At 37.8% G+C, this 25458-nt stretch overlaps 1 protein-coding gene and 1 long non-coding RNA gene across 2 annotated transcripts; both read left to right on the top strand.

Annotated features, from left to right (window-relative positions):
• The first annotated feature begins 571 nt into the window (after positions 1–571).
• LOC146456591 (atrial natriuretic peptide receptor 1-like) lies at positions 572–19005 on the top strand. Its single transcript, XM_085092629.1, has 20 exons — positions 572–1561; positions 4987–5273; positions 5611–5746; positions 5844–6065; positions 6864–6945; positions 8050–8146; positions 8380–8490; positions 8841–8918; positions 9783–9887; positions 10090–10161; positions 10633–10801; positions 11631–11780; positions 12310–12484; positions 13182–13322; positions 14370–14493; positions 15113–15181; positions 15291–15465; positions 16157–16255; positions 17459–17550; positions 18761–19005. The coding sequence occupies exons 1-20, from the start codon at positions 874–876 to the stop codon at positions 18866–18868; spliced, it is 3180 nt and encodes a 1059-aa protein (XP_084948755.1). The 5' UTR covers positions 572–873; the 3' UTR covers positions 18869–19005.
• A 1090-nt stretch (positions 19006–20095) lies between these two features.
• Positions 20096–22303, top strand: LOC146456590 (uncharacterized). The gene is made up of 2 exons (XR_014858738.1): positions 20096–20897; positions 21539–22303. It is a non-coding gene; the product is annotated as an uncharacterized LOC146456590 (long non-coding RNA).
• The last annotated feature ends 3155 nt before the right edge of the window (positions 22304–25458 follow it).

The raw sequence follows: 25458 nt of genomic DNA, 5'->3' as shown, positions 1-25458 counted from the left end.
TCGAAAAAGCAATCATTCAAGCAAATTTCAAATTGTACGAATTGTAATACCACTTTCTAAACCGCCAAAAATATATTTTATACACTAAAAGCCATTGCTATTGTAGTTTCTCTTTGTCAAGCACAGTCACTCCTTTCAATCCGCCAGTGTTCAGTTGGCAATTGGTTTGTTTACATCTAAACGCCAATTTTACCCTTTTTAAAATCTAAATCAGTCTAGTTCTTAAAAAGGTGCTGTTACCATCTTTGTCCATTTACAGGCATTAGTATATTGTGATTCTAATGTGGAAAATCGCGAGGCGGCATGAACACGATCCGTACTGAAGTCTTCAAATCTGACTGATCGTGCTTTTTGAATGCTTCATTCTACTGGCCTTTCAGTCTGCCGATTTCAAATATTGGAACAGAATTAATATAGGTTTCTACTTAAACCACATAGACTGAGACAATCTATTTTTCTTTTTTGGTTATGAATTTAAATTGCTCACCAATTTAAATAATGCACGGCTCAAACCAAATATAGTAAGTAACTACAATGCAGTGCGCGCTTTATCGGCTTCTTCACGTAGTTATAAATATTGGGACCTCTCCGTTTGAAAAATATATTTACACAGCTGCGGTCATTGTTTTTCAACTACAACCACTTTTCGCAAATCAGTTTCGGGGACAAATGCGTTTCAAAATTATGTAATTTGAAAGCTATATTCGACTTCTTCAACAATTTGGAACCGAGACGCATCCGTCGGCTCTAGGAGATGAAGGCTATTAATGGATCGAAGCCAGTTTACACCTTTAACACGACATAATATCAGTCGAGCCTTAAACAAACTGCTCCTTGAATATTTTTTGTTTACTTCAGCTAGCAACTTCGGACATGACAACGGGGAAGCATTTGATTATTTTGATCTTGACAGCACTCGCTGCGATTCAATATAAAAAACCAACAACAACAGCCGATGAAATAAGAATTGGAGCGCTGATTCCCTGGAACGGAACATGGCCGGTTGGACCAAGAATGGCTTCAGCTTTGCTTGTTGCTTTCGACACGATAAAGAACAAGATGAACTTGCTTCTAGATCATAACTTAACATACATTTGGAGAGACAGTGAATGTGATACGGGAGCCACGCTAAGAGCCATGGCCGACTTCCAAACAAACGAACCTGCTATCCACGCTTACATAGGACCTGGGTGTTCGGTAGGCTGTCTGCCGAGCGGTTATCTAGCAGCGCACTGGAACAACCCCATGATATCCTTTGCTTGCGCGGAGTCAACATTATCTAATAAGCATCAATATCCCACATTTGTTCGAACTGTTGCAACGTACGGACACAGCGGCAAGTTTTTTCTAGAAATCATGAAAAAGTATGAATGGAGCCGAGTTGCGATCCTATTTTCTACCGAAAGTCTTTGGTCGCAAGTTGCGAGTTTCGTGAAAAGTGAAATTGACGCTGCTAAGAATAGTGGATTTAATGTGGCTTATTTTCAGGTATTTAGCCCTGGTGTCACGAACGATGTACAATTCAAGAACATGCTTCGTTCTGCAAGGGAGGTAGTGCACGGTAAGTCCTATTTTTACGTCGGACGTTATGAAATGCACGCGATGGTGATTATCACGCAAAGGAATCTATTTAGACTGCATAGGACGAGTAAAAAGTCATAACACAGCTAGTGGCACTGGTAGTTTGAATTTTGAGCGTATTAGGATATATAGCTAATATTAGATACCTTTCAAATAATCTTTAAAAATAGTATTCAATGCATGTATTGCTTTAGGGATAGTTAACCACAGTCCCATTGGAGAAAAACATCTATTTAAGTTTCGATCCATTCGAAGGAAGAGCTATAGAAAGAGAACAAATAAAAATATTGCATTTGCATAGAGAAAAGGACCTTTAAAACCTTAATTACTCAGACACGCGGTATGTCTAGAAGGATGTGTTTATCAAATTAATTGAAAAGTGTAAATAATTTAGAGATTTGGCTTCAACGCCGCTTCCTTAAAAAACTGATTATCTCTTAACAAGAAAATTTCACCAATTTTTTTCCTCCAGACAGCTGAATGATTTTCACGAAATGCGTAGGTAGCCCCATTTCCGCTGAAAGTTGCTGACAAACTGCATTGTTATCTTTTCACAGCGTTCTCTGTGTCTATACTCACATTTTTTATCCGCACTAATCGCTTTCATTTGACAACAAACCCTTTCATTTATTATGCTAATTCTACTGCTTGTTTGGAAAGCAAGTCCGATGTTTTTCTACATAATGATTTAAGAGCCTTTTATGTTTTAAGAACTATCGTAAGGGCGTCTTTTCAAGGCCACGGTGCGGTGCACGTTAGTTTAAATGCAGAAACTGCACGGATTTTATACTTTAAACTGGAGGACTTTGAAACTGATCCAATTCAAATCGTCGTCGGCTATGATAGGTCAAAATTATGCGAAAAATAAAAGCGAGATAGTTATCCTTTTAGCGAGAAAGGAAACTCTCTATTAAAGAAAACTAATATTGTTCGTTGTTCCTTTTGTCTTCTTTAAAAGCCCCCCGGGCGATTCTATATTTATGTGAATTATAGCTCATTTCACGTGAAAAACGTAAAATCAATAAAACAAAACTAAACGCCGTTTCATTTGTTTGTCTTGGCATCCAACTGCTCGCTTTGGTTCAGTTCTTCGTTTTTGCTGACTGAGTTATTTTGGAATAGACCGAGTGTAGAATTAACAAAGTTAGGATAAAATTGTTAAACAAGGCACGCGCCGATGTTTATGATATGCTTTGTGTTTTTACTAATTAGACCTCGTTGAAGGAATATGTAAATGAAGTTTAAATATATCACGATTTATTTGACATCTCGAAGAGGCCTTACTTAAGCATACATACATGTCTTAAAGTTTGTTTTCTCTCGTTCGCTCCTTTCTCGTTTTAGTAAAAGCTTGTGCTTTTATGAACATGTTTTCCTAGTAAGCTTTTTTTTAAGCTAAGAAAAACACAATGAAAGCGAAAGAGATGAATTTTAAAGCGTTTGGAATGAAAACCAATACTAATAATAGGATTCGGCAACCGTAAAATTTAATTGTTAAAAATTTCTGCTCTCATTCTTTTTTATAACAACTACTTTTTTTTTATAAGAACGTTGAGGCGGAGATTAATTAAAATTTAAGAACATCCTAAGAACATTACCCAGAATGAGAGTCAGTTAAGAACATTTTTATTTTTACAAAATGTTTTTAATTTGAACAGTATAAATACGGATAAAATAATAGATGAATTAACTTCTGTCTATACAGTCCAATTACACGTCACCCAAACAATAAAGAGAACACCATTCACACACTTCACATGAACCAACAACCTTTTGCAGCACTCGCCACACGTACATGATAGTTTTCTCACGCATTTCCGCTGCAACTGATCTGGAAACTTTCTGTCACGTCTCGAATCTCGATCTGTGTTCGATACTTTTCGCAAAGCCAGATTTATTGAGAGTTGGCTGCCCAAACACTAGACATGCTCTGTTGCGCGGCTTATATGTGCTTACAACCACTTTTATTAGTGACACCACGTTACGGCACGTCTGTATTTGAAAATGATTATAACAGCTAACTTAAGAACATCTTAAGAACTTTTTCAGGTTCAAATTGCCAAATAATAATAATAATAATAATAATAATAATAATAATAATAATAATAATAATAATAATAATAATAATAGTAATAATAATAATAATAATAATAATAATAATAATAATAATAATAATAATAATAATAATAAAATGAATAAATAAATAAAATAAAATAAGAACGTTTAGCCTCAGCCCAAAATTAGACGCTCTTGTGTAGGTCGATTTTTTGTAAGTGCCATTTTTTTTACGCTTTTACATTTTCATCATATCTGTCTATGAGTTTTAATTTCGGTGACGGATGGCAACTTTACAAAGTAGCCTTAAATTTGTTATTAACGTGGAACGTGTCAGTAGTTATATAAGGAAAGTAACCTTTCACACTTTAGTGAAGTGTGTTTATTTAGTGATTGAGTAGACAAGAGTGCATGGCCAAATAAGGAAAGCCTGACACTCAACCTAGTCAACTAGACAATTTTATATCTATTATATTAATTGTAGACAAGTACCGTACAATTTCTTCTATAAGATCTTCCGAAAATGAGCACTACGTTCCCGAAAAATATGTTACCATATCGCAGACACAATCAGATGGTTAGTTCTTTTCTTTCAAAGCGTTTCAGTGCTGTTTTTATTGCCAAGGCAACTCACGCATAGAGAATCCCGAGGCTTATATTTAGTATTTTTTCAGTACTTCTGTAAATCATATTTTGCTATATTAGTAAGTAAATAAATTTGTAAATTTGTGTAGCGCATAATTCCATGACGAGATGATAGAATGCTCTTTACATTATGCCGGACATCCTCCAGATCGAATTGGAATTTGGAAATATTGCCGCGTTTTTTAGGAGGGGGGAAACCGGAGTACCCGGAGAAAAACCTCTCGGAGTAAGGACGAGAACCAACAACAAACTCAACCCACATATGAGTGGGTTGAGTCGAGCCGAGTCCGGGAATCAATCCCGGCGAGCCGTACTGGTGAGAGGCGATTGCTCTCACCACTGCGCCATCGCCGGCGCTTCTCTGAATGGAACTGTACAGTAGTACAGTGATATGCTCCTCTTGAATTCAACTGTACAGTAATACGCTTAGTCAGATCGATATTTTTAAGGGTGTTGCACAGCTTTATCTACACCGTTTCGGTTAATTATACTATGAGACTCTTGTGTGAGCGCGCCATAGGGCCATTCAAACTTCACTGCCCTATTTCTCTGTTCATTTCTTCTTTTGCTACTTTTTCTCTCTCTGCCAATTTTCTTTTTGTTTTTGTTTTCGTTTTCAATTTCATTGCTCTAAACGTTGTATGAAAGGCAGGGTATTTTAGTGTACTTCAGTCCTAATGGGCTCTAATGTTTTTCGTCCTTTAGTGTTTATACTCCTTGGTTATGGAAGCTCTATACGACAAATCATGCTGAACTTGTTCGATTTAGGCATGATCACGTCGCAGTATGCTTATTTTACATTTGAAATAACACCTGATAACTGCAAAGGAGACGACGGACGGGACAAAGCTGCATGTGAAGCATTTGAAGGCATCATGGATATTTCAAATTACATTCCTTCAACTCAGGAATACAAAGCTTTTGAGATAAAAGTTCGACAAAAAATGCCTCAGTTTGCGGGACTGGAATATCACATGCGGCCTGATGACGAGGTAAGAGGAATATTGTCTAATTCCTCGATTGGGTCTGATATGCGCGTCCAAAATCACCTGTTGGTTAATTAATTAACCCTTCATGTTCACATTTGTCGCAATTACCGCCATTATTATCCACGACTTGCTCAGTCAATAGAGCAACGGACGATCAAATCCAAAGCCAGGTCGTGGGTTCTATTAACCGGCCGCCGCGGTCGAAGATTTTCTTTGCTTCGTGTGCTCTCCCATATCCTTACAAGGGCTCAGTAATGTTCAGTAGGATTTCCATGTGTTCACTGAGCACTTTTATTCTCTGAGCATGATCCATCGTTGATATTTCTTCTTTGCCTTATAGGTCGACGGATATGCAGGTTTCCTTCACGATGCTGTCGTATTGTACGCCATTGCCGTTCATGAAGCTTTACGAAATGGAGAAAACTTTACCGATGGAAGAACACTTATCAAATATATGACCAACAGAAGCTTCGAAGGTTTCTTCAATCAACAATGTGTTTCTTTCACAAGTCATTTTAAGGGTACTTTTATTTTAATTGTTTTTGACATTTGTTTCCCTGTTACATCTTTCAGGAGTTTCTGGTCCGGTTTTTATCGACGAAAATGGCGACAGAGCCCTCAGTCTTCAAATGAAAAACTTCCACAACGGTAAAATTTCCTGTGTAGCCAGCTACTTCAGACAGACAGGAAAACTGCAGTACACGAATGTCACTCCTATTTGGCCTGGAGGAAGTGTTAAGGCTCCTCTTGGAAGACCCAAATGCGGCTTCAATAACGAGTTGTGTCGACCTCTAGGTATGAAGAGAGTTTCTCATCTTTTTTCATCAATAATAAAAAATAACAATAAAACAAATCACCCTTTTCAATGAGGGTGACACTTAAAAGTATGTTACGACTGGCAAATCTGTGCCCGCCCGATCGAATTGGAATTTGGAAATGTTGGCTTTTGAATGGAGGGGAAATTTGCAGTGCCCGGAGACAAAAACCTTCGGAGTAAGGACGAGAACCAACAACAAACTCAACTCACTTATGACGAATCGAACCCGGGCCACAGTTGCGGGAGGTGAGTGCTCTCACCATTGCACCATCCCTGCTCCCCATCCCTTGCTTTTTCATGCATTACATTATCGAGAAAGTGTGGTAAAAATATTTTCCGCTTTTTCCTACCTTCTACATATTCAAATAAGATGACATATGCTCACGATTTCAGGTAAACAATTAAACGTAGTTTCAGTGCAAGACTATTTGCGCTGAATCAGCGCTTACTTAACGCTTTCTGCAACAGCTGTGATCCTTTGTTAAATTCCATTTAACATCTGCATGGATGGGAAAAAGATGTTGTATGGTCAGTGTAGAAGAAAGTGTTCTGTCTGAGGTTAAACAGCACTGTCAAGGAAGGCTGACTTAATTTAGAAATATGATCAAAAGTGGAATCTTTGGACTATTGCACTGTTTTGATAGATACTGGCACTTGCCAATAGAATCTCAGTGCTCTGTTCCTTCCTGATGCTGTTTTCAATGGTCAGTCCTTGTAATGGTTTAAAAGAAAGTTTTATCATATTGTTCTTGAAATCTTTCTTATTTGACCGGCAGAGATATGGAAGATTGCACTGTACGTATTCTCAGGGCTTATTGGACTTACAGTCTGTTTGGTCGCTGTACTCCTATATTACAAGTAAGAAACTTCATTTGCACAGACTGCGTCACTTTGACTCGTATTTGAGTAAAAGAAGTAAAAATACGGATGTCCAAAAGAAGTTCAAAAGATATAAAGTCTGTAACAGAGAGTTCTTGGTATATATCCTTAAGTTACTTTAGGCCAATCCCTAGGGGTTATCACCTTCTTTTAAAAAAAACACCTCACTTACATCTTGGACGCCATTTTAATTTTGCTGAATAAGGTTATAGTATTTTAATCGAAACGTCTCATTTTTACGATTCTAGTCGGTGACAACACATTTTTTAGCTTTTAATATTACTTTAGAATTGTTGTTTAGGATTAGAGTCATGATTTTTATATATTTATCATATCGATTTTGATAGCTTGTCTTATACGTTTATTTGTATCGATCTGACGAATTTTAAACCGTGTATAAATAAATAAAAAAATAAAAAAATAGAGATGACAAAGATGATGACTTTTCAAACAGATATCTTGTGGAAGTATATTTTGGTAGATTGCATTGTATTGTATGTATACTAAATTTTTCACAAATGGCAATAAGCTTTGCGTGAGGTTAGTTTTAGCTAACGTCCTAGATGTCTTAATTTGCCGTAAGGCCTTAAATGTGAATTTTTATTTGCGCGCTACTGTATTTCTACTGTAGAGCTAAAAACAATCCCTAGTAAGGCCCTAATTTACCACACAGACACTATGATTTGTCAGGTGTATCGTTTTATTATCATAAACTTTATTTACCCTTCAGAATTTATGCAGCAGTACGTGTGGCTAATTTCTTCGAGCAGACTTAATAACAACTTTACAAAATAAATAAAAATTACAAAGATTTCAACATAAATATTTATACGGCAATATTATAGGACAGAATTAATTGACGGAAGTAATTATAATCTGAAGTGGTTCTATAATTGTCAGGAAGTGCGTTCTAGCATTTAGCTGCTAAACAGCTAAAAGAGTGAAGGCAATAAGTAGCTGTCGATACTTTGGGAAGGGGTAATATACCACTTCCCCTTTAAGAATAAGTCCTGGACATAACTTTCAAGTATTCCGGGTTTTTTATGTATGGTATAAATAAAAAAATCTGTTGTTGTTTCTTAGGAGAAAATCGTTTGAGGCATCACTTTTGAGTCAACAGTGGAAGGTGTCATCAAAAGATGTCAAGTTTACAAGAAAACCATTGGATAGCAGAAGTGTTGTAAGAAATAAGTCTCATATATACCCGTTTCATTATCTCCGTCCAGCGTCTTAGACGTCTTAGAATAAGTTGACTTTCCACAAGATTTTAAGACAACGACACACATAGCGAAAATAAAGAAAAAAAAAACCAATTCTAGAGTTAGAAGGCCTATCCGTTATTTGCCAGCCTGGAAATTTGATTGATTGTTTATTATTCAACAACAAAAATAACAATAAGTTTTTGTTTGTCAGATCTCAAGCATGTTTAATGGAAGTTCTGGCGAGGTTAGCATGGTTTCACGGACTAGTGAGGATTTCCATGATTTAAGAGGGCAAATATTTACACACGTGGCGGTATACAAGGTTTGTGATGGTCAAAACTGTTGGGAGCAGAGTTTATCTTAAGAAAGATACAGTAAAACCAGCTCTAATATACGACCCTCACCCCTGCGTGCGTCAAACCCTACACAGCCTTATAATACATAAAGTAAAGAGTAAACTCATAGTTTTGTGCTGATAACAAATGTCATTATTCCGCAGTGCTTAGAGCATACATTCACGCAAACAATAGAAATTTCTCAGGCAGTTTATCGGATGTTGATTGATAAGTTACGCTTGATATGCACTCCAAAAATTAACACACCATATACCACTATTTAATGCAAGTATTACGTGATTATATCGGACAATTGCAATTCGTTATTTTCTTACAGTCCACTGTGGTGGCGGTTAAGAAGCTAAGGAAAACAAGCATAAGTCTGTCCAGACAAATTCTAATGGAACTAAAGGAGGTGAGTCAGACCAGCCTGCTCGTGACGTCATTTGTGCTCATAATATCCTATGTTCACATAATGCATCAAAGCAATTCACGGCGTGACTTGTCGTGACATCATCAGCTGTAGTTCTCCTGAGGTGCTTACCATTTACATGGAAAACCCGGAAATTCCAGTTGGAAAATAAAATGGTACGCATCATTCCATTTGGAGTACTTCTAAAATTATGGGCTTCTGGTCAAAGTGATGCATTTTATTACTCTTTTTGGAGTTACAGCTGATGTTTACACGATTTTACATGTTGTCCATCTTCTGTTAAGCAAGCTAAATCGTTTCGTATTTACGCCGAAAATTTCCATCCGGGTGGTTTGCGTAAATGGTAAGCACCTAGATAGTTTTGGCACTCATGATGCCGATCAATGTTCGTGACATCAACACTCCGCACGGTTTAATGGTCCTTTTGCAGCTAGCGGTCACATATGGTACAAAGTCCATTTTGCTGGAGAGCAAGTTGCACACTGGGACATCTTAAACAAAGCAACTTCATCCATTAAAACTTGAATTTTCTTTGTTTCGGATGTCCCCGTGCGTAGCTGTGCTCTCCAGCATGATGGATTTTGTACCACGTGACCGTTAGCTGCAAAGGGGCCATTTCTCACTGAATTGCAATAGAGGCATGGGACTTTTATTATGGATAGGATCGACTTAAGACCTTTAAACATGTCGTTCAAAACAGCAAAAAATATTAGCTTAAGTTAAGTGTTCACTTGAAAACTACTTGCTCGTGTTAACGTTAAATTAATTTATTTAATCCATTCTATTTGAGAATTTTCCGGATTGTTTGTTTATATTATTCCAACTAACTCTCTTTCTTGCTGATAGATGAATGACCTGCAACACCCAAATATTAATCGGTTCATTGGCGCATGCGTGGATGCGCCTAATATATGGATTCTTACGCAGTACTGTAACAAAGGAAGTTTAGAGGTGATACAGAAAACCAAGTAGAGCTTTTTGCACCCGTACATATAAATGAACTTTGAATCAGAACCACATTAAAATGTTTTAATTTGTGAATTACACAGCCTTACAGCGTTTAATTCGCTTCGTTCTGGTTTTGTGATAACAGTAGTGTTGGTTAGTGTCAACAAATGTCATTAATGGTTTTTATTTCCTTTTCCGTGTCTAGGATGTTTTAAACAATGAAAAGATGAAATTGGATTGGATGTTTCAGATGTCATTCGCGTCAGATATCGCCAGAGTAAGAAAACTGTGGCCCTGTCCAGACTAGGTGCCCGTGCCAGGGCCCTGTGCCCGGGAACTGACGTTGTTTAGACTCCTTGGTGCCCAAGGAGAATTCGTGTTCTCGTTCGTACTTTTTGCTTCCGTCATTTTGTTTATTGTAACGCAGTGAGCCATAGGGAAAAGGGCGGAAACTGACGAATTCCTGTTCGCACCAGTACCCTTGCTCAGGAATGGTGCCCGAGTACTACCCTGTGAGGTAGTGTTGTGCCCAGGCACAGACAAAAAGCTATGCTCAGACTAGTGTCCATGTCCAAGAACCGGGTGCGGGCTCCTAGTGTGAACGGGGCCATATGTCGTAACATAATAGTACTTTTTTAAAAGTATTTACGTTACCTAACGGAAAAGGTCTTCTTCTTACATACTGTTCTTGATTGATTAAGTATATTCCTACAAAATCTCAATGCCTTGTTTTGATAATATTTTGTAGGGGATGTGTTTTCTGCACAAAACCTCGATCGGTTGTCACGGTGACCTTAAATCCAATAACTGTGTTATAGACAGCCGCTGGTGTTGTAAAATAACTAACGTCGGACTCCAAAAGTTCAAAGAAGGACAGTCAGAGAATTTGGATATTGGAATAGATGCACATTATAACGGTGAGAAAAGACTTGTTAACCAGCCAACCACCCAATGCTATGAAGTAAATGAAATAGATAATAATAAGTAAACGATAAAAATTATCGGAAAAATTTCCGAGCCCCTTGAAAGAATCGAACCCACGACCTTCCAGTTACTGACTAGTTTGGATGCTCTAACCACTGAGCGATGGATGACAGTGAGTAAAGAAGCATATTGCCTCCAAGAGGTCAAACAACAGTGTAGTTGGAATCTGCACTTACGAGATTCGAACCCGTTACCTGACCCCAGTTGTTCAAAGGCCGGATTGCTTTATCCAGAGAATAAGTCACTATCTGACAGTTTCAATTTGTGCAAAGATTTCAGTATTTCCTCTTGTACAACCGAATATGTGCACTCTAACCACTGCTTTGTTGGGGAGTGTACGAAAACCTTGGAAAACATTTAACGTGGAGTTTTTTTTAGACGCTGAAGAGTGCCTTATCCAGCGGATAAAGTTATCCGGCCTTTGAACAACTGGGGCTGTACGATAAATGCTGCATGATTAGTCTTGTGTGTGAACAAGCGTGAAACTTGCTTTGTTTTCATGATTTGTGCTCAGGATTGTGCCGCTTGTCATACCGGTTCACACTAGTGCAAAAGCACAGGATTACATACGCATGTGCAGTGATGCTTAGCTCTTATGGTTGTGCTTGTGCTTACCTTACACTGGTTCGTACACAATTTAATCGAATTTCTCCTACACTCGTGCTTAAGCTTATGTTTACCGCACAAGTGTGAACCAGGCTTTACAAAAAGTGAAGTGAAAACGCAGCTATACACATTTAATTGTATCATAACCCATTGCAGGTCTACTATGGCGTGCACCGGAGCATTTAGATGGATTAAATAATGATTCCAAGTCACAACAGGGAGATGTATACAGCTATGGTATTATTCTTCAAGAGATTCTATTGAAAGATCTTCCGTATTCTATGAACGACTACATGGAAGCAAAGAGTATGTGTAGAACTTTCAGTTTATATCTTCTTTTTTCTAACTAAACTAAATTTTACGTGTTTTTTTTTTATATACTTGCTATATATTTATTCTAAAGTGAGGTATTGCGTAAAAATAAAGTAGAACATGCGCAATACGCTTGGTTCAGTCTTGGTATATTTGTTATCCATAGGTTTTCAATCTAGCTTTTCCTCAGTAAGCAGATTATTCCACTTCGTATTCATATCACTTAATCCCTTTGTGGTACTCAAAGGTTTTGTGATGTCTGTTGAATTTGAGAAAGTGATTTCGTTCGTAAGCAAGTTAAAAACTTTTCGCTAGATCTCGTAAGAATTTCCAATTATTTCTAAATCCCAGTCATAGGAAAGTATAACACGTCCATTGTTGATATGATATGATATCATTTGCATGTCCTAGGTTTTGATTTAACTACAAAATACTCTACTGACTTTTATACGTTTTACCATATAGAGCGAAATTTAATTTTGTGGTGTTATCGTATCATTAACCATTAACTGTTTCAATATAGCCATTGTCAACAGACTACGGAAGCGAGAAAATCCTCCTTTTCGCCCCCTCATTCCAAGTAGCTATGGTGATGGCCTTTACGTAAAAATGATGTATTCTTGTTGGGATGAAAATCCAAGCCTCAGGCCAAAATTCAGTGAAATTCTACAAACAATCAAGCAGATTAATAATGGCAAGTAAGTACATTTCGGGTGCCATTCTATAGGTAATATGTCAAAAACGAGGGCGAGTGCTTTATCACGGGTTCCAAATACTGAGAAACAGATGAAAGCACGAGGCCGCAGGCCGAGTGCTTTCATCTGTTTCGAGGTATTTGGAACCCGTGATAAAGCACGAAGCCCGAGTTTTTGACATGTCTTCTCAAATGAAACAATAAGAAATTAATCTCATTAAAATGCAAATGTTTGATCTCAGATGAAAAAGATGTTTCATCTCAGATGAAAACCTGGTGGTGTTTCATCTGGTGTTTCATTGGGGTATCAAGATTCATCCACCTGACCGAAATGGAGGTCATTTATTGGCTTTTGACTGCATGAATTATTAATGAGTTTGAGAAGTTTAATTCTAAAACGCAATAGAAGTCGAGCGACATTCTTGGACTGCATCTAATTGTGAGGATCGTTAAATTAGACGTGACTGCACTTCAGTCTTCGCTGTCTAGAAATCGTTAATAAAACACCTTGAATGTAATTGTATCAATCTTTTCATCAGTTTTTTTTTTCATCATTGTTATATTATTATTGCATCGTCATTCCCTCTTGTAAGTACCTTTTAAAAAGTACGGTTAACAGCATCCCAAACACTGACTTTTGTTAAATCGGTCTTCCTTAGTAGCGAAGCTTGGTTCACTTCTTACTTGTTTTTCGTTGATAGAGTGATCAACATCATGGACAATATGATTTCATTGATGGAAAAATACACGGATCACCTGGAGGAAACAGTTCGAGAAAGAACTCTGCAGTTGGAGGAGGAGAAGATGAAAACAGACGCACTACTTTATAGAATGCTACCAAAGTAAGAAATACATCCTACTAAGTACTGAAACAGAACCTCGTCTATGAAGATGTCTTAAATATGTAGATGTTGAATACACTGTAGCAGCAATGGATAGTTACTGTGTATCTGGGATGGAGGGAGGGGGTTACTTCCCTATAATCGATATCATAACCTATGTACGTATGTGCGGTTTATGTAATGTTTAAAAAACGAGCCGGAGTGTTTTATCGGGTTTAAAACCACAAGGCGCAGCCGAGTGGTTTTAAACTCGATGAAACACGTGCTGCGAGTTTTTTTGAACGGCTTCAAAAACATTCCTGGAAAAGCGTGTGTCAATAGAGTTCATAACAATTATGCTTTTAGGAACGTTGGAAATTAGCATACGAGAAAAACACTGCAAACTAATGAGGAGTGTTTTATCAGCTGATAACACCGCATACTAATAAGGGGGAGGTTTATTGAAATAAAGTCACTGCAAGTGATGTATTATCGACCATTTGATAGGTCAATGGGCTTACGAATTATTAATGAGTTTTTGAAGGTTTTTTTTAGCCGTTTTGGTCTGAAATAGGGTCTGAAAGTCTGAAAACGGGTATGGATTCTAGAAAACAGGTCTGAAAATGGCGAAGAATTTTAGTGGCCAGGTCTGAAATAGCGTCAGGGTTTGGAAAACTGAGCCGCACACCCCCATAAAAAATACCGAGGAGTATCTCCCGGGCTGTGAATCAAGAAGATTTATTGATTCAGCATACGTTAAGACGCTGCCTAAAATGAAAAAAAAAACAAGATTATAGGAGACCAAAAAGTTTTAAAAATAGACTGTGTGAAAACAAAATTTAAAGAAAGACGGAAATAAACTCTATATAACTGCGGCCTAGTTGCCTTCAGTGTCAAATGAGTGGTGTTATCCTCCCTCTAATCCCACAGCCAATATGTTGGTAATTTCATTGCGCACCTTGTTATGTGCCTGGGTGATTTCCATCCATTTCCCGAGCGGTCCAGAAAGTTAAAGTTGAGTTGTACTCCAAGAATCTTCCATTTCTAGCAATTGTTAATGATTCACAGGTCTGTAGCGGAGCAGTTGAAGCGAGGCGAGCCAGTCACAGCGGAATCGTTTGAACAGGTCACGATATTCTTCAGCGACATCGTGGGTTTTACTTCGCTGGCTGCTGACAGTAAACCACTGGAGGTAAATAAGCAAAACATAAATACATATGCATCCTTTTTGAAATATCTTTTATGCTCCAAACAACGAGCAGAATTAGTGCAGTTAGTAAAATCGACGGGGCGATAACTCTTGATTTCCTTTTAATTCTTTTACGTTCTAAGTAACATTATTCCTAGTTTCTTAAATGGCATTTATGAGGAACTTTCCTCTTCAAAATTTGTCTTCATCCAGTCATCGTGAATTATTGTTCCTCTTCAAAATTTGTCTTCATCCAGTCATCGTGAATTATTGGGTGATAGGTTGTCGGTCGGTCGAGAAGTCTTCTTTGTTAGTCAACGGTGTTTGACATTTGCAGACTGCAGACCAGAAAAAGCAGCATGATGACTAACACTAACTTGGGTACTACAATGTGGGCCTAATTAGATCCAATTAGGCCTAATCTAATCCTAAAATTCAGAAGTTAATCTGCCATCTGTAGACTACCCACTTGTCATTTGTTAAGTTGGTTGCTGTATTTCTTGTCGTTTGTTTGCTCACTTTTTAGACCTCTTTTTGTGCCGCTGTTGTTGTTGCTGTTTCTTTTTTTAGATTTTGTTATGTCTGCCGTGTATATATTGTAAGCTGCATTCTTGTTTTGCAGATTGTTAACCTGTTGAATGATCTTTACACCTGTTTTGACAACATTATTGACTGCCATGATGTTTACAAGGTGCACAAATGTTTTTTTTTTATAAAAACGCATTGCTTTATCTACTTTTGGAGGTGACAACAGCTCAATATTTCATCGAGTAATAAACGTTTTTGCTCCATCGCCACAGGTTGAGACAATTGGTGATTCATACATGGTGGTATCTGGTCTACCAAGCCGAAATGGCATCAGACATGCAGGGGAGATAGCAAACATGTCGTTAGATCTCTTGAGTGATATGTGTAATTTCGAGGTCAAGCATTTACCTCAGAAGCAGTTGCAGCTTCGGATTGGGATTCACTCAGGTGAGTTTTTGTGATCTGTGTACGTCAACGTTATTGGAAGCCGATAATTGCTGCCGCAAATTTTCTTCCCAGGCTTTGGTACTCATTCTAATATTTAACTTAACTTATAATCGAAGTCGTAGGTTCGACTGTTGGGAGAACTCGGATTTCTGAGCATGCTTGTGTCACTGGCAGAATAATACATCATCCTGTTATTACTTAGATTTAATTACTGCACTTTCGGCTAACAGTCTTTTTGGGGGATTTCGTTACTCTTTTGCACACCACGAGGGTAAAAAAAGCACCCTTTGGGGTGGAGTCTCCTTGTATAGCCCACTATATAGCCCCCTGCCCCCGATCTCTGGGAGTTGTTTTTTTATTTTGGGAATATCAATCAAAGTTGTTCGTTCGTCCGTTCGTTCGGCTCGCACTGCTTTGCGTTTGCTCCTGTCCACAATTTAGTTTGTGGTACTTGCGTTCTCAAGGCAGCCAGGACAAACATGCTGGTTTTTAACAAATCAACAACAAACTGAATAACATTTGGATTACGCACGGCTTGTTCAATAGAAGAAATCAGTTGCATTGTCTTCTTCTAGATTGAACCAATCCATCATTTCAACCTGTTGTGATTAGTCAGTCGTAGTTATCTTGGATTTTAAGAAATTCAGGAGAAATTTGCTTTATTGACTTAAGTTTCCTATTTGCTTCTCAGGTTCATGCGTGGCTGGTGTTGTTGGTCTTAAAATGCCGCGATATTGTCTGTTTGGTGACACGGTAAACACCGCTTCACGGATGGAATCCAGTGGACTTGGTAAGCTTACACTTCCTCATAGCATATGTCCACTTAGCTATCAAGCTACACGCTCAGTCACAATTTGTTGTAACGTTTCACTAACATACCTGATAAATCACGGTCTCGCCTGTATACGGCCGGCACGTACTCTCCTCCATCTCCCGCAATGTTGCGTTCACAGTTTATTTTTTCATTCCGGCTTACCGATAATCAGCATGGCAATATTGAAGGGGAGAAGTAGGAAAGAAGGTGACCATGGCTTGTTGGTACTCCTGGTCACTGAATACTGAAAGAAATGCAATATTACAAAGAGGACATAAACTTGACAAGAGAACCCGACTTTTGGGGCATTTACATAGCGTGGAATTAATTTGAACATGCATGGGACTGCCATGGTAATTAAGATATAGCCGGTGAGACAGGACGACTGGCAAGTTTCTGTGATTAAGAGGATGTGAAGAAGTGGTCAGACTAGAGAGGGTGACTTGAGGTCACTTGAAGCAGGTCCGCTGTGAATTGCAAGGCCATTAAACACTAACCATTAAGCCAAGCTGCCACTGTAATATCGTCGCCGGCCCAGCATGTAATTTCTCATTACAATACCAGTACTTTATCAAACATACAGTCCATGAGAACAAAGGAATTGATCATCAAAGAAAAACTGGCTGGATGTTTATCAAAATTCTTCCAATGAGTACAATCAAGAGAGATTTGCTGAAGCAAAGAACTGTGAATTTTAAGGATAAACTTGTAAAATCTCGACGTTTCGACGTCGTCATGGCCAAGGAATTGATCACTCAAGACAAAATGTCTGGATGTTTATAAAAATTCTTCCAACAAGTACAATCAAGATAGATTTGCTGAGGTAAAGAACTCGCCGTCTGGACGTTGTCATGACGCCATCGTCAAGAGAAAGATAATTATTCAAATACACCTTCTCAAGTTGAAAAAATTAACATAAGGCTTGAAAGCAAGGCTTAAAATAGGGCTTTACAGTTTTAAAAGGTCTTCTCGCAATATTTGAATAATCATCTTAATGGCGTCATGGCGACGTCGAAACGTCGAGATTTTATAAGTTTATCCTTGATATTAACAAATACATCGTACAGTAAGAAATAAAAGGAGAGCAGAGAACAGAAAATGGATGTTGATATAAGGGGTTGACGTTTAAGGACCATCTTTGTTCTGTAATCGTGACTGAAACGATATTTCTATCTGTAGCACTTAGGATCCATCTGAGTTCTCACTGCAAGGCTTTATTAGATGATATTGGTGGTTATCACGTCGAAGAAAGAGGCTGGACCTCAATGAAGGTACAAATTATTTACATATATTACATTAGCTTGAACTTAACAAATGTGTTAAATCTTTTTGAATCTGTCTTTCATGCAGAATTTACGATAATTGATATGTGTGCAACCCAAGTTTGGGTAGGCGTGTGCAGACCAGGCTGTGAAGCCCAGAGCCTATTTATCACAAAAAAAGTCGAGTTTACCCTTCTGTTTAGACCGTGAGTTTCAAAAAGACGCTGTTAATAATAACTACTGCAATTGAATTCGAGTGTCAAGCTTAGACTGCGGAAAATTCTGGGTAGAAGAAGAAAAATATTTCCAATGTACCTGTTTCGGAGACAGTTTCAAGTCAAAAACCCATACCCCATTTATGCGTTCAGGTCGAAAAGCTATGATCCACGGGGCGGCACATCCCCGATAGCCCCTCGCCCCTCGCCCAGTTGAAACCCTTACTAGAATGATGATTTTGATAATACTGAAGTAATGGTCAACAAGGTACACTCCATTCAAATGTCTCTCGTCTCGTACAAAGTGTAAACAGTAGACAATGCGACCTGGTGGAATAATGGGGCGATCTAATTAGCATGTGCATATTTCTTGAGCACTTGTTCCAGTGGGAAAATAAATGGAACGGTTCATTCCAACGGAAATTTTCCGAAAAAAGAAAAGTAATATGTTCCAAGGTATTACTTTTTTTTCGGTTTTACCGTTACGACCATTTGTTCGCGTTGCTAAAACCAGGCTCCAGCGCGAGAGCTCAAAAGTAGTCCAGCCAAAACATGAAATATTGGCTGCCATGTTGTTTGTACCCAGACTTTTTCGACATTCGTAAAAGGATTCATAAATGGTACAGTTCATTCTTTTTCCGTTTTCTGAGGTGCGGAACGTCCAGTACCATTTGTAGAAAAAGTCTTACCTAAAAGTCCATTCGAATGGTAAGCGCTCCTTGTTTTTTCTCTTTGTCCGCGAGAAATATGTAAATTTTATGCCCTAGAAACTACACGTGCTTTTATTTTGTAACAAGAAGAACGAACATAAGTTTATAGATCAAACGCTTTCCAGAAAGCTGTTGGGTCTCATCGTTCATGGTTTATACCTTTTAACTTTTTTTCAATCGAGTTTAACCAGTATCAGATTCAAACAAATGAAGTTTTTTTGTAAATGAGAAACTCACTGTAAGACCAAAAGGTTCAGTAAATGATTTACTTTAACATGCTGTTATTTGTTGCAGGGAAAAGGGACAATGCTTACTTATTTCTTGAATGGACGTGACGGATTTACGAAACCACTCCCGGATCTTAGTAAAGCAGCTCCCTTGGAGGAACATAACTTTAAGTAGCTCACAAAGCATGGCGGCACAAAATGAACTCCATGCCAGTTTTGAACTGGCACTCTGGATCGGCCCTGTTAATCAAACACAGATTAACTCTAATCTGGGATTAAAAATTAACCAATAAATTATTTCTTTCCTCACAATCTTTTCAATTGTTCATTTTAAGGTTCACTTTAATAGTGGGAAAAGTCAGAAGGAAAATGAAGACCAAAGATCGTAGAATAGCTTGTGGTATTTTGAACAAACCATCTTAAGATAGTTCGTGTCCCATGTATTGTTTGGAGACAAAATCCTGCTGTCTAGAAACAATTCTTACGAGATCGTAATAAATAGAGGGAAATCATTTATCAATTCAAGTTTTTAATAGATGTTATTTGAATCACTAACAAGCCCCAAATCTTCTGGAAAGATTTTTGGTATTGATCTAACATGGTATATAGGTACCATATACTGTAAATCGAAAAAAAGGATAGACAAAGTAAACTATTTTTTAAAGAAAAGGAAGATTATATATTAATTTTTTAACCTCGTAATTGACAAGAAACGTTTACATATTTTAATTAAATTTTCATACATTACGTTTTATGACAATCCCATACGTCTTAGGTCGTCGCATAAAAATATTTTAGTACCTCTTTGGCTTTTTTTATACGCGTAGGCGTTAAAATAATAATAATGATGGTGATAATAATAATAATAATAATAATAATAATAATAATAATAATAATAATAATAATTACAATAATACTAATAATAATAATGATATTTTTTTAATAATTAAATGATCTCTTTATTAAAATATTGTAAGGAAAATCGACATCCACAAGTTAAAAGTAGAAAAAAGAATAGTAAAAAACCTAAACCTATAATAATAATAATAATAATAATAATAATAATAATAATAATAATAATAATAATAATAATAATAATAATGATAATAATGATAATAATATAAGAATCATCATCATCATTGTCCCTTATAAAAGTGATATCGATGGGGTGACCGTCGTACCTTCTAGGGGTTAAAACTCGAGTTTGGTACCCCTTACAGCTTTAAAATCTAAAATGACTTCCATCAGAGGTAAGGTGGTACCTTTTAGGGTATTGAGCCGAAAACTATAAAAAATTTTCAAAGTGTCTGTTAGTTTACTGTTTTAGAGTTTGTACCTCTTAGGGGTAAAAACTTGTTGGCACCACACACCCCCCCCCCAAAAAAAACCCCAGAATTCTGGTACCTTTTAGGGGTTCTTTCCAAAATTTCCAACGATCACCCCCGTCATTTTATATGGGAGTCCTCAATTCCCCCCCCCCCCCCTCAGGAGGTGGGGGAATTGACGTTTTCAAACTACATGTTATGGACTCTTGCCTAGACTCAATGCCGATAATAATAATAAGCTTTATTCATCCATCTTACAGCGGTTACCAATAACACGCGACCTATCGCCTTCAAAAGACTCCGATAAAGTTGCGTTTTGGTGGACGTCAATCAAAGAAAAGCTGTTGAAATTAATTTGAATTCTGAGAACATTTCAAGGCAACAGAACGAAGAAATGGACAGTTTTATCCGCTGACGGATGGTAAAATTTATAAAAGTTGATTTCCAAGAAAAACCATCTAAAAAATGCGCATTGTTTAGACGAAGCCGTATTTTTTTATGAAAGATTTGAAATCGCCACACCTGACAATTAAATCAGCGATGCGTGCAAGTGAGCAAATTATCACGTGCAGTGAAAATCGAAATTTTGAAAACCTTTTATTTGCGCTTGATCTGGCTGGAGAATCAATTTAAACAAAGCTTACCTTCTCTTAGCGAGGTAAAATTCTTAGTTTCTTGCAGGGTTACCTTGGAATCTTGTCAGATTTCAAAATAATTTCAACGGCTTTTCTTTGATTGACGTCCACCAAAACGCAACTTTATCCGACTCTTTTGAATGCCGTAGGTCGCGTGTTATTGGTAACCGCTGTAAAAAATAAATATACAATGGATTTACATAATTGGATCTAAAGTTAAAGTTATTGGATCTATCCATTTTAGGCCATGTCCACACGTATCCGGAAATTTTTTTTTCCGCAAATATTTTTTTGCAGATGCGAAAATTTTCGCGTCCACACGCAGCGTATTCGAATCGTTTTCAGCCGTCCACACGTATCCGATTGTATCCGGAAATTTTCTGATTTGCTCTAGTGCCCTGTTCTAAAATTTTCTCTCCATTCTTCTTCGATCGTTGTGCCATTGATAAAATTGTCCCACTATGCGCTTGTCCTTCCTGGTCGCGTCCAGAATAACAATCTCAAAACATCCTGTCGATCTTTAATGTATTGGTTGTGTAAATTTATCACAGCTGCATTTATCTGAAAGCATGATATCAAACTAGAAATCAGAGCAACTAACAAAGAAGCTACAACCCAGCTTGCTGTACGCCATGTTTGTTTATAATGCTCGCCGTGAAGACTGGATCCAAGAGAATGACGAAAGCGTATTCAAAAATTTCCGGATACGACCGTCCACACGTATACGTATTCGTATCGGATAAAAATATTTCCACTCTGGAGAGCGTTTTCAAAAATTTCCGGATACGGCCGGAAAATACGCTGGATACGTGTGGACGCAAGCCGTATTCGTAAAAAAAATTTGCGTTTTCACAAATTTCCGGATACGTGTGGACGACGCCTTAGATTTCTTTAGAATTGGATCAAATTTTTTTTGAAGTATTTTCATGCCAGTGTATCTTATTTGTTGCATAAAATAATAAAATCGAACGAGGCACTGCTAGAGGAAACAGCAGTCACATGGTGTGATTTGAAATGGATAAGGCATTGGGGCAAAGGTATTGATCAGGGTCTATTAAAGGTGTCTAGATGATTTTGACCTATCTAGCATAAAAAGAGCCCTGTCTTGAAACAATAATAAAGAAAACAAATCGAAGATTTGTTTCAATTGCGTGACATTGTACAAGAGATGCTGCTCTTAAAAAAACAGGACCATTTCTCGATAGTTTCTCCAATAAATATTGGAATGCCAAGTTCAATTCAATTTAATTCAATTCTATTCACACTTATTCGAACGAAATACAATATATTTTATAATAAGAAAAAAATTAGACATGCAGAGGAATTTATTGAATGATTTTACCTTCTACGGAAGAAGTGCGTAGTGGCCAAAGGAGCAAGGCTTTTGTGTTGTCCACTACCTCTGTGCAGTTAAATAAAATAGGGGAAAGTAAAATTTGTATCACCGGTTGAAGAGCTCTGCTAGTTAAATTAGGCTTGGGAGAGGAAAATACATCAGTGAGGGAAAAAAATGTTTACAGCAAATACAAGGAAATGTTTTTACTCGATAACTCTTTTAGAGTTTGAAAGAGTTACGTAACTTAGTAATGATTAATTCATTTGATAAATAATTGTATGGATCCCAATAAACATATATGTGAAATATTGGTATTACGTGAAATTTGCGGTGGACCGGGGCCTAGTATGGGAAGTCCCAGATGAACGCATGAGCGCCGCCTTATGAAGTGAACGCTTGCTTTGCACGGTAACTTTGGCCAAGGTATTTTTAGTCGATGTAGTTTGTTTTAAGCTCCACAGCCTCCTTTACGGTCAAACAAGGTTTGAGGGTGAAAGTTTCATCTTTTCCCTTGATATTATGTTGTTTTTTCGCTCTGTAATTTCATTTTTCACAGTTGTCAACATGGCTATGCCACCGACCAATGGAACACAACTTATACAAACCCCCTAAAGAGTCCCGTGACAAAGCAGTCCATGAGAGGCAAAAACCATTTACCGTATTTATTCAATTAAGCGCCCACCTTCGAATAAGCGCCCACCCCACCCCCCTCCCAACAACAACAACAACAACAACAACAACAACAACAACAACAACATTTCTGTACTAGCCCAGCGTGAAGTGAGATCCGAAATTGGTTTTAAATACGGTAGTCAATTAGTTTTTTTGTTTAGGGCTTGTTTATGTTAGCTTTTGCACTTTGTTTTGTCTTGTTAAAGCGAAACAAACTTGTTATCCGGCTTGTTTTGTTATTGTCTAACAATGTCCTCGCTTGCTGAAAATGTTGGGAAAATAATAAGCGCCCACCCGCGAATAAGCGCCTCCCCTCATGGGCCAAAAATGACTGAAATAAGCACCCAGGGAGGTTCAGATCGAATAAATAAGAGTAATACGGTATTTACTCGGGAAAACTGAAATCTCGTGCAGAAAATATTTCGGCGAAACCAAATCATCGTGAAAGGAAATGGCAGCAGAATGCAACAGAAGAACAAAGGAAGCGAACGGCTGAGGAATCTGGAATCTGCTGTAAATTCGTGGTTGAAGAATCACCGCCTTCCATATACTCTGATTTAACCATCGTAGCTACTCGTACTGAGCGAATTTTGAGAATACTGGTACCGATTCCGTTAGATTATCTAGTAGATGTAGACTGCCGTACTTCATCGACGACTGCAACTGTTTGGTTGAACAAAGAGCCTTCAGCCTATAGCAAACACAAAAATCGTACATTAAAGATACGACAGACTTCATTAATTTTATCGAGAGGACTAAAGTCCCAGAGAATACAATTCTAGTCTCAATGGATGTCACTAGCCTGTACACCAACATCCCACAGGAAGAAGGAATAGACACTGTATGTGAGGCATACGAAACATTCTATGAAAAAGACACTCCGATACCAACACACTCTCTTAGAGAACTACTTAGACTTATACTTCAGAAGAACTCCTTCCAATTTAAATGGGAGGAACTATCTCCAAACACATGGAACCGCAATGGGCACGAAAATAGCGATTGCCTTCGCAAACATCTTTATGTCTGCGGTAGAGACAGAAATAATCAACAAGAGCAGTAAGAAACCACTAGAGTGGAAAAGATACATCGATGACGTGTTCTCTTTGTGGGACACTAAAAGAGAGGAGATAAATCTTTTCATTTTAGACGCAAACAGGCACCATCCAACCATCAAGTTCACGGCTGAAGTATCAGAGAAAGAAATAAACTTTCTAGACACAACAGTATTCAAAGGCGAAAGATTCAACAAAGACTACGTCTTTGACATTAAAACGCATTTCAAACCAACTGAGACGTTCCAATACACGCATTTTTCTTCCTGCCACGCCCCTAGCGTCAGGAAAGGTTTTGTCAAGGGCGAAGCCCTTAGACTTTTAAGAACCAATTCTTCTAAAAGTCTTTTTGAAGAAAATATAAAAGATTTTAAATCACGTTTGCGTGTACGAGGCTACCCAGATGTTCTGGTCGATAAAGTCCTCACAGATGTTCAATTTAAAGACAGGAAATCGGCTCTTAGTCAGAGACCGAAAATGCGCAAGAAAATATTGCCTTTTGTCACACAATACAATCCATCAGTGCCAAACTTGTCCCAAGTCGCTACGCTACAACGTTTGCGCGAACATCACGCCGGACGAAGACTTTAAAATGGATGTGAGCCACATCCGAAGGGACGCAGAACAAAAACTAGTCGGCGCATTAACGTGCTTCCACCAACGAAGAGTAGAACGTAACACGATTAAGCTCAGAAAAACAGAGCAGAGAGCAAACATTTCCAAAGGCAGGAAGACGAACGATTTCAGACTCATCAAGAATTATTCACGTCCGGCCAAGGACACCAAGAAGGCACACGAGAACATTAAAAAGCTTACCGAGACGTTAACCAAAAAACTAGAAAAAGTAAATGGAATGATAAATGCATTAGAGAACAGTTCTAATAAACAATGTGAATCTCACACTTGCCTCTTCTCTGACTCAGATAAGGGGAGGGATATAAGAAAGCGAAAATTTAGAAACAAAAAACATAGCGAGAGAAGAAAACACGTTAGACGAGATAAAATTAGAAAATCAACAGACGCTAATCAGAAGCACATCAAAAACTTTTCAGAGTACAAAATGACAACTGATCAAACAAATCTACTAGCAAAGGGACTGAAATTCATCCCTACGCCGATTATAGAAGAAAAACGCGTAAAGCAACAATTGCTACTAACTAGATTTTAAGCAATTCGCGAGAAGAATGCGTCTCCATTACATATTTCACGGCAGAGATAGTGAACCACATCCGTTCTACGTTAAATCCAACTGGGAACCGCCAGTTCAAAGATCAGTTGCCCTAGAAACTTTTCTAGAAGAAGTTAAAACAGAACTCGCTGAGATTAAACTTATAAAGCCAAAGCCTAACCTGTCGTACAACGAGCGTAAAGCTATTAGAGAGTTGAGAACGAACTCTGAAATAAACATTAAGAAGGCAGACAAAGGCACAAAAACGGTCATTATGAACAAACAAGATAAGATACAAGAGGGTCTTATACAACTCGATGACAGAAATAACTATGTGCCCCTAGAGGAACCAATGGTCAAAGACACATTCCAAAGAGTACAAAATATTATCAAAGACCTACATCGTGGAGAACATATAGACGAAATGACCACAAAATGGCTTTCTCAGACACCTAATCAACCTTGCATACCAGTTACACACTAACAAAGATTCACAAGAAAAACCCGGTCGGTCGACCGATAATCTCGGGCTGTGATGGCCCTACAGAACGAATATCATCATTCATAGACAACA

The sequence above is a fragment of the Pavona decussata genome, unplaced genomic scaffold, assembly GCF_977016875.1.
Source record: "Pavona decussata unplaced genomic scaffold, jaPavDecu1.1 SCAFFOLD_254, whole genome shotgun sequence".
Taxonomy (NCBI): domain Eukaryota; kingdom Metazoa; phylum Cnidaria; class Anthozoa; order Scleractinia; family Agariciidae; genus Pavona; species Pavona decussata.
The sequence above is the reverse complement of the archived record's forward strand: the minus strand, read 5'-3'. Positions and strand labels throughout refer to the sequence as shown.